At 43.7% G+C, this 12708-nt stretch overlaps 1 protein-coding gene across 1 annotated transcript in view; it reads right to left on the bottom strand.

The window, feature by feature from the left end:
* Positions 1-12708, bottom strand: part of BMP7 (bone morphogenetic protein 7) — a 123105-nt gene that overhangs the window by 30863 nt on the left and 79534 nt on the right. The window contains exons 2-3 of the mRNA XM_069750946.1: positions 5581-5773; positions 1973-2121 (exon numbers count right to left, since the gene is read on the bottom strand). Coding sequence (XP_069607047.1) covers positions 1973-2121; positions 5581-5773 — 342 coding nt within the window. The remainder of the gene's footprint in view (positions 1-1972; positions 2122-5580; positions 5774-12708) is intronic.

Raw genomic sequence — 12708 nt, forward strand, 5'->3', positions numbered from 1 at the left:
TGATGTTTTGGGGTTGCTTTGCTGCCTCTGGCACTGGACTGCTTGACCATGTGCATGGCATTATGAAGTCTGAAGACTACCAACAAATTTTGCAGCATAATGTAGGTCCCAGTGTGAGAAAGCTGGGTCTCCCTCAGAGGTCATGGGTCTTCCAGCAGGACAATGACCCAAAACACACTTCAAAAAGCACTAGAAAATGGTTTGAGAGAAAGCACTGGAGATTTCTAAGGTGGCCAGACATGAGTCCAGACCTGAATCCCATAGAACACCTGTGGAGAGATCTAAAAGTGGCAGTTTGGTGAAGGCACCCTTCAAATATCAGGGACCTGGAGCAGTTTGCCAAAGAAGAATGGTCTAAAATTCCAGCAGAGCATTGTAAGAAACTCATTGATGGTTACCGGAAGCGGTTGGTCGCAGTTATTTTGGCTAAAGGCTGTGCAACCAAGTATTAGGCTGAGGGTGCCAATACTTTTGTCTGGCCCATTTTTGAAGTTTTGTGTGAAATGATCAATGTTTTGCTGTTTGCTTGATTCTCTTTTGTGTTTTTTCATTTAAGACAAATTAAATGAAGATAATAATACCAAAGAATTTGTGTTTGCAATCATTTTCAGGAAGAAACTGAGTATTATCTGACAGAATTGCAGGGGTGTCAATACTTTTGGCCATGACTGTATATATATGTGTGTGTCTGACTGATATATATATATATATATATATATATATATACCTATACTATGTGTACACATTTATTCTACCTATTCTATCCTATTCTGTCCGTGTGATTTTACTATACGCCGCACTGAATTGCCGGCTTTTCTATAGAACACTGCTGCGTATTTCTCGCAAGTCACACTGTTGGTCCATGTGTAATCCGTAATTTTCTCGCCCCCATAGACTTTCATTGGCGTATTTTTTGCGCAATACGCTGACAAACGCAGCATGCTGCGATTTTCTACGCCCGTAACATACCGTATATTACGGATGCGTAATATACGGCAGATAGGAGCTGCCCCATAGAGAATCATTGGGCTGTGTGCAATGCGTATTTTCTGGACGTATTTTCTGCGCTCATAAGTCCGTAAAACTTGCTAGTGTGACGCCAGCCTAAGAGCTTCCCTGGCTTCAAGTATCCCACACCCCGGGGACTACTATTCTCACACATTTAGCCTTTGTGCAAATGGAGGGGGGGGGGAGGGGGGGTTAGCAAATCCATTCTTAAATGTAACCTGAAAAATATGTTTTTCTAATGTAAATCCATGTTACTGTTCGTATGTTCGGGTTTTTTAGCTTTCCTTTTTTTCCCTGTTCATATTTTGAAAAAGACCTGGTTGGAAAAATAAAAAAAGGGCAGGTCACTTCTTTGAAGGGGCTCCTGAAGGAAAATTCTCCAGATCATTGTCTAATCAGAAGGCTGCAAAGAAAAACGCTTCCAAAATACTTTTCAAACCTGCTTCAGGAAACAGAAAAACTCCAAAATTTCCCCAAAGAAGGAGCCTTTCCTGAAGTGTTTTCCACTTGAAAACGTGTAAAAAAGAAAAAAAAGAACAACAAATACTGTTTGCACATAGACTTAAAGTGTCTTTAAAGGGGTATTCCTTTCGCCACAATCCTATCCAAATACATAGTAGGTGTAATACTAATAATATTAGCAAATACCTCCAATTAGAAATGTAATATAGTATATCTGATTTGCTTTGTCTCTTTCCTCATGTGCAGGGCATTGCAGGACCTTAGGTATCCATAGTTATGACCACTAGCAACTAGTTGTTACTATATCAGAGGTTGTATCCATTGATACCTAAGGTCCTGCAAGGCCTGCATATGAGGAAAGTGACATAGCGAGTCAGAAAAACTATACTACATTTCTAATTGGAGGTATTTGTTAATATTATTATTACTCCTACTACATATTGGGACATGATCTTGGAGATGGGAATACCCCTTTAAGGAAATGTCGCTATCTGTCACTCACCATTGTTGCTCTCCACAGACAACTGCAGGCCAAGATTTTGCTGCGGGATCAGCACCCAGTGATTGCTGGTGGCGGTAATGTCGAAAACTAACCAGCCTTCTTCCGCTGCCCAAATGGTCCTGGAGTCGAGCAGGAACAGGTCTGAATCCCTAGGGAGATACTGATGATTAGATGATGGTAAAATGTGTCAGCCTGACGTCCATGCTCACAGAGGATGCAACAGTAAGGCCGGGGTCACACTTGCGAGTGCAATGTGAGAAAAGGACGCGAGTGTCTTGCCTCAATACCCGGCACTGCCTCCGACACTCAGGACTGGAGCGTTTATCTGCATAGAAATACATGTAGCCGCACACTCCGGTCCCGGGTATTGATGCAAGAGACTCGCGTGAGTTTCTCGCATTGCACTCGCAAGTGTGACCCCGGCCTAAAGGATAGATTGATAGAGGCACAGACGTCTTTTCTTCTGCTCGGCAGCTGTCATGGGTGCCCAGCCTACAAAAAACTACAACGCAGTCCCATTTAGGTTGCTGCACAAATAGTGCTTCTTTCTTCTGATCAAGCCGTTAGACCACTGTCTATCAGCGCTTACAATCTGCAGTGGAGAAAACCCCTTTAAGATAGGAATTTACGTTTCCTATGTAACCCGATGGGGATATTTGCACCATTCGCCCCTGATCACTGAAGTTTGCGGGTCCCTCTGCATATAACATTTGACATATTTGTTTATTTAGATCAATTTTATGCTGCAAAATAAAAAAAAAATCCTTTCTTGTTCTCCATCGAGGTCCTGAGTTCGTCAGAGGGGAACAGAATCCCCAGCTGAAGCCTTTGGTGAAATGACCTTTACACTGGGTTGCAGGGAGTCATAAACGCTGCTCATAAACGGTGGATCCAGGTCCATTGCCGCAAGGCGGAGGGAGCTGCAGAGATATTTATTGAAATTCTTTGCACACACGTGCCCTCTGTGGGGGTCATAAAACATGGCCGCTGGAGATGGCGAGCAAGGCCAAGAATCCTGACACCCGAAAAGTAACTGAAGACTGTTTTACATGGTATGTTCTAGAACACGGTTTCCTAATGGATCTGAGGAGGAAACAGCCAAAATGTGCCCATAAGATGATATAAAGAAGTCTGTACAATGTCAACAAGCATGAAATGAGCAGGAGCAGTATACAAACCCCTGAGCTATCGGTTAAAGGGGAGGATTGATCATTTATATTGCAAACTGGCTGAAATTGTCTATTAGGCAATGTAATAAAGTCCAGGCTCCTACCCTAACTTACCCTGTAGAATTATGTCCTGTAATATACTCCAGTGCTGCACTCACTATTCTGCTGGTAGAGTCACTGTGTACATACATTACATTACTTATCCTGTACTGATCCTGAGTTACATCCTGTATTATACTCCAGAGCTGAACTCACTATTCTGCTGGTGCAGTCACTGTGTACATACATTACATTACTTATCCTGTACTGATCCTGAGTTACATCCTGTATTATACTCCAGAGCTGAACTCACTATTCTGCTGGTGCAGTCATTGTATACATACATTACATTACTTATCCTGTACTGATCCTGAGTTACATATTGTACTATACTCCAGAGCTGCAGTCACTATTCTGTTGGTGCAGTCACTGTGTACATACATTACATTACTTATCCTGTACTGATCCTGAGTTACATCCTGCATTATACTCCAGTGCTGCACTCACTATTCTGCTGGTAGAGTCACTGTGTATATACATTACATTACTTATCCTGTACTGGTCCTGAGTTACATCCTGTACTATACTCCAGTGCTGCACTCACTATTCTGCTGGTAGAGTCACTGTGTACATACATTACATTACTTATCCTGTACTAATCCTGAGTTACATCTGTATTAAACTCCAGAGCTGCACTCACTATTCTGTTGGTGGAGTCACTGTGTACATACATTACATTACTTATCCTGACTGGTCCTGAGTTACATCCTGGATTATACTCCAGAGCTGAACTCACTATTCTGCTGGTGCAGTCACTGTATACATACATTACATTACTATCCTGTACTGATCCTGAGTTACATATTGTTCTATACTCCAGAGCTGCACTCACTATTCTGCTGGTGGAGTCACTGTGTACATACATTACATTACTTATCCTGTACTGATCCTGAGTTACATATTGTACTATACTCCAGAGCTGCACTCACTATTCTGCTGGTGGAGTCACTGTGTACATACATTACATTACTTATCCTGTACTGATCCTGAGTTACATCCTGTATTATACCCCAGAGCTGCACTCACTATTCTGCTGGTGGGGTCACTGTGTACATACATTACATTACTTATCCTGTACTAATCCTGAGTTACATCCTGTATTATACTCCAGAGCTGCACTCACTATTCTGCTGGTGGGGTCACTGTGTACATACATAACATTACTTATTCTGCAAATAATTTCACCCTTTTTTATACTCCAGCAGCAGAATAGTGAATGAAGCTCTGGAGTACATAAAAATAATGTCCTGTATTTACATGGTCTTTGGTAACATTGATGATCAGTGCATAGTATAAGTGACACAAAGCTGTATATACGGTAACTCTACTGCTATCTGTACTTCCCTGACAGTAGTCGGGTATTTCTTCTACAGCATGGTAGATCGCACTCAATAAACTCTTCTTGACGGACCATCCTGCTTTTTTCCTAGGTCTTTGGCCTGATTGATTTGACTCTACCTGAGTTTATTTCCAATTCACATTTTAAGCAAAGTTTTCTCCATCCTGGCCACAGAGGACAAGGTAATCTCCACTACTTGTATTATTTTATTATATTGCAGGCATAAAACATACCGTCCTCCAATAATCGCAGTTTTCTGTACATCTGGCCACACTATAATGTATTTCTATAACAAACTGTTCAGATGTTATGGACCTAAGCAAAGGACTGGACGGCAGCCATGCTGTCTTTTCTGTGCAGCCCCGTCATTACGACAACCAGTGATGGGACGTAATGTGTAATTAGGGGTAGGAATCACCTATTAGAGATCTCCTCTATAAACCAGAGGAGAAAACCACTGCAGAGAGCAGGACCTTGAGGGTATGTGCACACGTTGCGGATTTTGCTGCGGATCCACAGCATTTCCGCAGCTGTGGATCCGCAGCAGTTTCCCATGAGTTTACAGTACAATGTAAACCTATGGGAAACCAAAAACGCTGTGCCCATGCTGCGGAAAAAAACGCATGGAAACACAGCAGTTTATTTTCCGCAGCATGTCAATTCTTTGTGCGGAATCCGCATCAATTCTTTGTGCGGAATTTTACATCTGCTCCAATAGAAAACTGCAGATGTAAATTTGCAGCGGAATCCGCAATAGAAAACGCGATAAATCCGCAGTAAAAACCGCAGCGGTTTTGCACTGCGGTTTTATCAAATCCGCTGGGGAAAAATCCGCAGAGGAGCTCTATACGTGTGCACATACCCTAATGGATAACTTGCAATACTATTTTCCCTTGACAAATTCAGCCGGAGGACCCCCACCTGTACCCATCAGATCATTGCTGGGAGACCAATAAAACAAAGAAAAACCCCTTTGCGGTTTCTCTAAGGACCTCACTTACTTTCCTTGATGTTCCTGCAACACTTGATAGATGCTGATCTGAAAGGTCTCATTGTCAAACCGCTCTCGAATATAATCCTTATAAATCCTGAATTCAGCCGCTGTCACTGCTTCGCCCTCTGGGATTTTGGCGAGATCGAACCGGAACTCGCGGTGGTGGCGTCTCCGGTGAAAGAACTCTTTATCGTGCTCCACTAAAAGATAGAAAAAGATGTAATGCAAGTCGGGGTAAAGAGTTACGGACATTAAAGTGTAGCCCCAACAGCAAAATAGCGTTATCGTTTACTAAGAGATTTACATCAAGTCTTATTCGCACTGATGAGGGGCAAGAACCCTGGAACAGCTGTCTGCAAACAGAGGCATTATGGAGACGACTCTGGCTTGGCAAAATATAGTGTCTAGTCTAGCTTAGAGGGAACCTGTCAGCGACAAAAGCGCTATTTACCTGCAAATACAGTAGTGATCTGCAGGTAAAAGAATGTTTACATCACATCTGGTCAGGTTACTGGAGAAAATGAAGATGTTTTTTCCTCCCTGCAGACACTCGCTTGCAGTCTGCCCTGCACACACACTGGAGAGCGAGATGTCAATCAATGTGCCAGGAAGTGATTAGAGAATGATTACTATGTAGTGAGTGGTGACTGTATCCGCTTCCTGGACCGCACCAAAGACTGGATGTGAGTAGCTACAGGGAAAATAAAACTTCATTTTCTCCCTGTAGCCACTGCTCCTGTAAGCCAGCTACACAGGACACTATTTACTTGCAGGTGAATACCATTTTTGTAACCAGCAAGTTACTTTTAAAAGGAATCTGCATATTTTTGCTATGCTATCTGAGCACAGTATGATGCAGGGACAGAGACCCTAATTCCAGTGTTGTATCACTTGGTTACCTGGGTGCAGCAGTTGTTATAGAATCATAGTTTTGTCAGCTGCAGATCTAGCTGAGCTGTGCAAAACCCCGCCCACACCACTGATTGGCAGTTTTCAATGTTCATTGTGCATAATCAGAAAGCTGCTAATCAGTGGTGAGGAGGTGGTTGGACCAAGAGACATGAGACACCTAGTCCTCTAATGATAATCTCCTGTTGATAAAACACTGATTGTATTTAAACATCAAAACACAGCCTAGTAAGTAACACATCACTGGAATCAGAGTATCTGCTCCTACATCATGCTGCTCTCGGATTACATAGTAGAAAAAACTGCTGACAGATTCCCTTTAAGACTTGGACACTGACTTACAGTGTAGCCATTTCCGATAGATGGTGCTATAGAGCCAGTTTTCTATGGGAAGAAAGAAAATTTGCAAATCATTTTCCCAGAAAGCACTGCTTGGACTCCCTAAGCTAACTGGCAGTCTCTGTAAGGTGAAACATTACTCCTAGATCTCTGTCAAAAAAGCCTCTCACCATGTAAACCAGTACCCTGCTCTGTACTGACAAGGGAGAAGACCCCCCGAAAACAGCCGAGTGTATTTCCCCCTTGGTTAGTCTAAATATCCTATCTTATGGGTGGCACTAGAGAACCTGCTTTTTATCCTGGAAGATAGCACATTTGCAATCCCTTTTTGCTGAGAACAACACTTTGACTGTAAGACTTCCTAAGCAAGATATTGTAAAAACAAGCACTTTTTGCAATTTAAACTACTTATTAATATCACAAAAACAGCTGCAAATATTAGCACTTTTGTTTACAGTTCGTTGCCTAGGAGACCGACCGCCGCTACTTTGTGGCTTGTACACAATACACTGGAGCTGGCCACTATTAGGAGGTAACAGTGCGCTCATCAGCGATCTCGGCCAGTTTCAAAACAGTGCTTACAAGCTCAATAGAAAAAATACTTGTAAGCACTGTACATGTTCTATTGTCTAGCAGCGGAGGTTGGCCTCCAAGGTAACAAACGATAAACAAAATAGAGTTAATATTTCAAGAATGGATAAAAAATGTAATAAGCAGTAAATTGCTTGCATTTACAAGATATACAGTCATGGCCGAAAGTATTTCTCCTGTCCTGTAGGACAATGACCCCAAACATACTTCAAAGAAGCACCCAGAAATGGATGGAAACATCCCCTCTTTTGAAGTCCACTCTTTCCGCATCTACTCTCCCTCCAACCCAAGTGGCAGTCTTATACCGACCTCCAAGCCCAGCCACTGCCTTTACTGACCAATTCTCCACCTGGCTCCTTCACTTTCTCGTTCTCTCTGCTGACATTCCCACCATCATCATGGGTGACTTCAACATCCCCACTGATACCCCTCAGTCAACTGCCTCCAAACTTCTGTCCCTTGCTTTATCTTTTGGACTTACTCGGTGGTCCTCCTCAGCCACCCACACAGACGGACATACCCTAGACCTGGTCTTCACCCGTCTCTGCTCTCTATCTAACTTCACCACTTCCCCTCTCCCTCTATCCGACCAACATCTGCTCACTTTCTCATCCCTGTCCTCCTCACCGGTCACCCATGTTCAGCAACATGCGCACCCCCGCAAAAACCTTGCACACCTAGACTTCCACACGCTCTCTGACTCTATACTACCATTGGCATCCATATCCTCACTCCACGACACAGACAGTGCCACTGCTTTCTACAATGCCAGTCTCGCATCAGCTAATGACATGGTCGCCCCTCTCGTTCATTGCAGGGTGCGATGTATCAATAGACAACCCTGGCACAATAACACTAAAAACACCAAAAAAGGACACATTCAAGAAAAAAACACCAAAAACAGGCAAAGATGCTTACCTGTCTAGATAGGCCTCAATACAAATGCACAAGCAATGTGCAGCGGACCCCAAAAAAATAGCAAATGCACAAATATTTTTTGGGGGTCCGCTGCACACTGCTTGTGCATTTGTATTGAGGCCTATTTAGACAGGTAAGCATCTTTGCCTGTTTTTGTTGTTTTTTCTTGAATGTGTCCTTTTTTGGTGTTTTTCATGTTAGAGTAGGACTGGCAATTCGTAAGGACCCTTGGCGTGGGTTGCCAGCTTCCATATTATGGCCCTAATATCAACTAATACCTTACATATATTTATATGTTTTTTTTGCACGTATATTTTTTGCAGGCTGTAGCTGGGCCCAAATTGTTCTGTATACTGTGGCCTCTGTTCACACGGGATGCATTTTAGCACTGGGCAGCCCGCCATAGGGCGTTATTAATAGGCTGTAGCCAGATGCTTTGTATTCCTTGTGTGAACACGCCACATACAGAGTATTTTATCTTAGTGCATTGGTGTACCACACGGCCAAACCCTTATTGAAGGCTGGCTGTTTCATTAGGTATTGCACCTGTGCATTTGCTATTTTTTTGGGTCCGCTGCACACTGCTTGTGCATTTGTATTGAGGCCTATTTAGACAGGTAAGTATCTTTGCTTGTTTTGGTGTTTTTTCTTGAATGTGTCCTTTTTTGGTGTTTTTCACAATAACACTACTAAAAAGCTTGGGCAACTGTCCAGGGTTGCAGGGCGGTATTGGAAGAAAACACATTCGCAAGACGACTTCACTGCATTCAAACAGGCAACACTCGCATTTAAATCTGCCTCTCATCTCTGCTAAACAGGCCTACTTTACAACCCTCGTATCCTCCCTATCCTACAACTCCAAACAGTTATTCAAAACCTTTAACTCCCTCCTCCGCCCCCACTGCCCCCTCCAACCTCCCTCATCTCTGCTGAGGACTTTGCCACACACTTTAAAAATAAGATCGACCAAACAAGGCAAGTCTTCATTGTTCAACCACCACAACCCCTTTGTATACCAGACGAATGCCCAAACCCCATAACCTCCCTATCCATCATCACTGAAGGGGGGCTTAATTGTCTCCTCTCCAAAGCGCACCTCACCACCTGCGTGCTTGACCCCATCCCTTCCCACCGCCTCCCCAACCTCACCACCACACTTATCCCATTCCTAACCCACCTCTTCAACCTATCACTAACTTCTGGCACCTTCCCTTCTGCTTTCAAACATGCCACAATCACGCCTATCCTTAAAGAGCCAACCCTCGACCCAACAGCTATGTCCAGCTATCGCCCAATATCACTGCTCCCATTCGCTTCCAAACTCCTGGAGCAGCACATCCTCGCTGAACTTTCCTCCCACCTCTCATCTAACTTGCTCTTTGACAATCTACAATCTGGTTTCCGCCCCATCACTCAACTGAGACAGCACAGACAAAAATCACTAATGACCTACTTACAGCCAAAGCTAACAGACAATACTCTGTACTCCTCCTTCTAGACCTGTCCTCTGCTTTTGACACAGTTGACCACTGACTCCTACTACAGATCCTCTCCTCCTTTGGCACCAAAGACCTTGCCCTATCCTGGATCTCCTCATACCTTTCCAACCGCACATTCAGCATCTCCCACTACCTCCTCATCCTACCCTCTCTCTGTTGGAGTCCCCCAAGGCTCTGTTCTAGGACCTCTACTCTTCTCAATCTACACACTTGGCCTGGGACAACTCATAACGTCCCATGGATTCCAGTTCCACCTTTATGCTGATGACACTCAGATCTACCTTTCTGGCCCAGATGTCACCTCTCTGCTGTCCAGAATCCCAGAGTGTCTATCAGCCATATTCTCCTTCTTCTCCTCTCGCTTCCTCAAACTCAGTGTGGACAAATCTGAACTCATCATCTTTCCTCCGTCTCATAGATCTTCCATACCTGACTTTTCTATCGCAATTAACTACATCACGCTTTCCCCCGTACCGGAACTCCGCTGCCTCAGAGTAACCCTTGACTCTGCCCTGTCCTTCAAACCGCACATCCAAGCTCTTTCCACCTCCTGTCACCTCCAGCTCAAAAATATATCCAGAATCCGTCCTTTTCTCAACCGTCAATCTACTAAAATGCTTGTGCATGCCCTAATCATCTCCCGCCTTGACTACTGCAACACCATCCTCTGTGGCCTCCCTGCTAACACCCGTCCCTTGCACCTCTCCAGTACATCCTTAACTCTGCTGCCCGACTAATTCATCTCTCTCCTTGCTACTCCTCCGCTTCCCCTCTCTGCAAATCTCTTCACTGGCTCCCATTCCATCAGCGTATCCAGTTCAAATTACTAATACTGATCTACAAAGCCATCCATAACCTGTCTCCTCCATATATCTCTGAACTAATCTCCCGATATCTTCCCTCACGTAGTCTCCGGTCCTCCCAAGACCTCCTTCTCTCCTCCACACTTATCCGCTCCTCACCCAACCGCCTCCAAGACTTCTCCAGAATATCCCCCATCCTCTGGAATTCTTTGCCCCAACACATCCGACTATCAACCACATTCGGGTCCTTCAGACGGAACCTGAAAACCCACCTCTTCAGGAAAGCCTACACTGACCCCACTGCCTCCTCACCACTACTGAAGCTACCGCCTCACCAACACCGGAGCTCCTACAACTCTCAACCTATTGTCTCCATCCCCACCATCCTGGTGAACGTAAGCCCGTAAGAGCAGGGTCCTCTCCCCTCTGTATCAGCCTGTAATTGTTAGTTTGCTTACTGTAAGTGATATCTGTAATTTGTATGTAACCCCTTCTTATGTACAGCACCATGGAATCAATGGTGCTATATAAATAAATAATAATAATAACATGGCTACTCTCCTTCAGCGGAATAGCTACTTATTGTGACTGCAAATACATTCAAAGCTGCAGTCAAAAAAATGCTTTGCTGTCACTATTTCTCAGGCTGCACATCTTTTTTGCAGCCTTTTATCATTCACGGTCACAGAGAAATGATCTGTTGCATTGCAGTAGATCTGTGAATAACCAGAGCTGTATTCACAGTTCTGCTATTTTCTTGCCTCCTCTCTGGCTACTGGGAGCTTATACGTTTTGAACCTGCCATGTGTCGACCTTTCTAACGTGCGGGTGAGACAAGTAATCATGGCCGCCCCTTTATGTTTCGCTACTGTGAGGAAATAACAGATCCACGCAACCAACTTTCCAACACAAATGTTATGGTCTTATTTAATGTTCAATTTGTATTTTGTGTAATAGGAAATGGAAAAAAAAAATCCACAAGTTATTGAGGCTGGCATCCATGCTGCGGGCAGCTAATAGCCCGCTCCACCTTCTGAATGATGGAAGCTGCAGATCCTATGTGACGGTTTTGGCAGCGTCTTTCCTGTAATATTTCCTCCACTGATTTTTACGATATTTTAATGTTGTTCTGGTGACCTTGGCTGTAATCCCCAAAGCACATGAAAGTCTCACACACCCAGAATAAACAGCTCCTCTGCCCAGTCGGTGGCTGTGCCAGTCTCTTGAAATTTACACATTTATCATTCGGTGGACAGAAGTCTGCAAACAAAGAGGCCAAACTCTGGGATCCAAAGTTTATTTATTGATGGAGTGAGGTGATCTGGAACATGGTCTTCGTCCCCCTCCTCCTTCCATGTGTGGGCAAAACTAGGGTGTTTAACTGTATAAAAAAAAAGTGTACTGCAGAACCAAGAAGCTCAAGAGTCACAGCTAAACATGGTTGACGTTTCAGGAACCTGGTGAACATATAAGGATTTAGATGGGACAAATACGATTCTCTGGACTAGGACTTAATCTCTTCTGCCTTCTAATAAAGCGATACGTATATACAGAGGGTCTCAAAAGTAAGAAAAACCCCATTAAAAAAAATCAAGGTTTTGTAGACGGTGATCCAATTTTCGACAAAAGCTGTAGAAGAAGAGGTAAATCTGTTAAGCCTTGTCTTCAGCATGGCTGCCACCTTGAATGTTGACATCTTGGATTTATCTTCAGTATTTGAAATGGAAAGTTATATGTGTGACACAACTGGCAAACTGGTAGCAAATTTCACTAGAAAAACAACGGCATGCACCATGTTAATGCACTGGTTTTCACGTTTGGACACAATGTTTCTTCTGTCCGGGCAACGTGAAGGATGGTGTTATCCCAAGCAGAATGTGTTGAGATCGCCCTCATTTCTGGAGAATGGAGCACAAGTGTTTTCACATCACAAAAGATTACTTCCGACACTACCAAAACAGGCCTCCCATAACCAATTTCCGGACAAACCAATAAATGGAAACAAGATGATTAATAAACGTTAAAGATGTGATTGTTGTACTGGCCTCATTCAACAAACACCCACACTATAGCACT

The sequence above is a fragment of the Ranitomeya imitator genome, chromosome 2, assembly GCF_032444005.1.
Source record: "Ranitomeya imitator isolate aRanImi1 chromosome 2, aRanImi1.pri, whole genome shotgun sequence".
In the NCBI taxonomy this organism is placed as follows: Eukaryota; Metazoa; Chordata; class Amphibia; order Anura; family Dendrobatidae; genus Ranitomeya; species Ranitomeya imitator.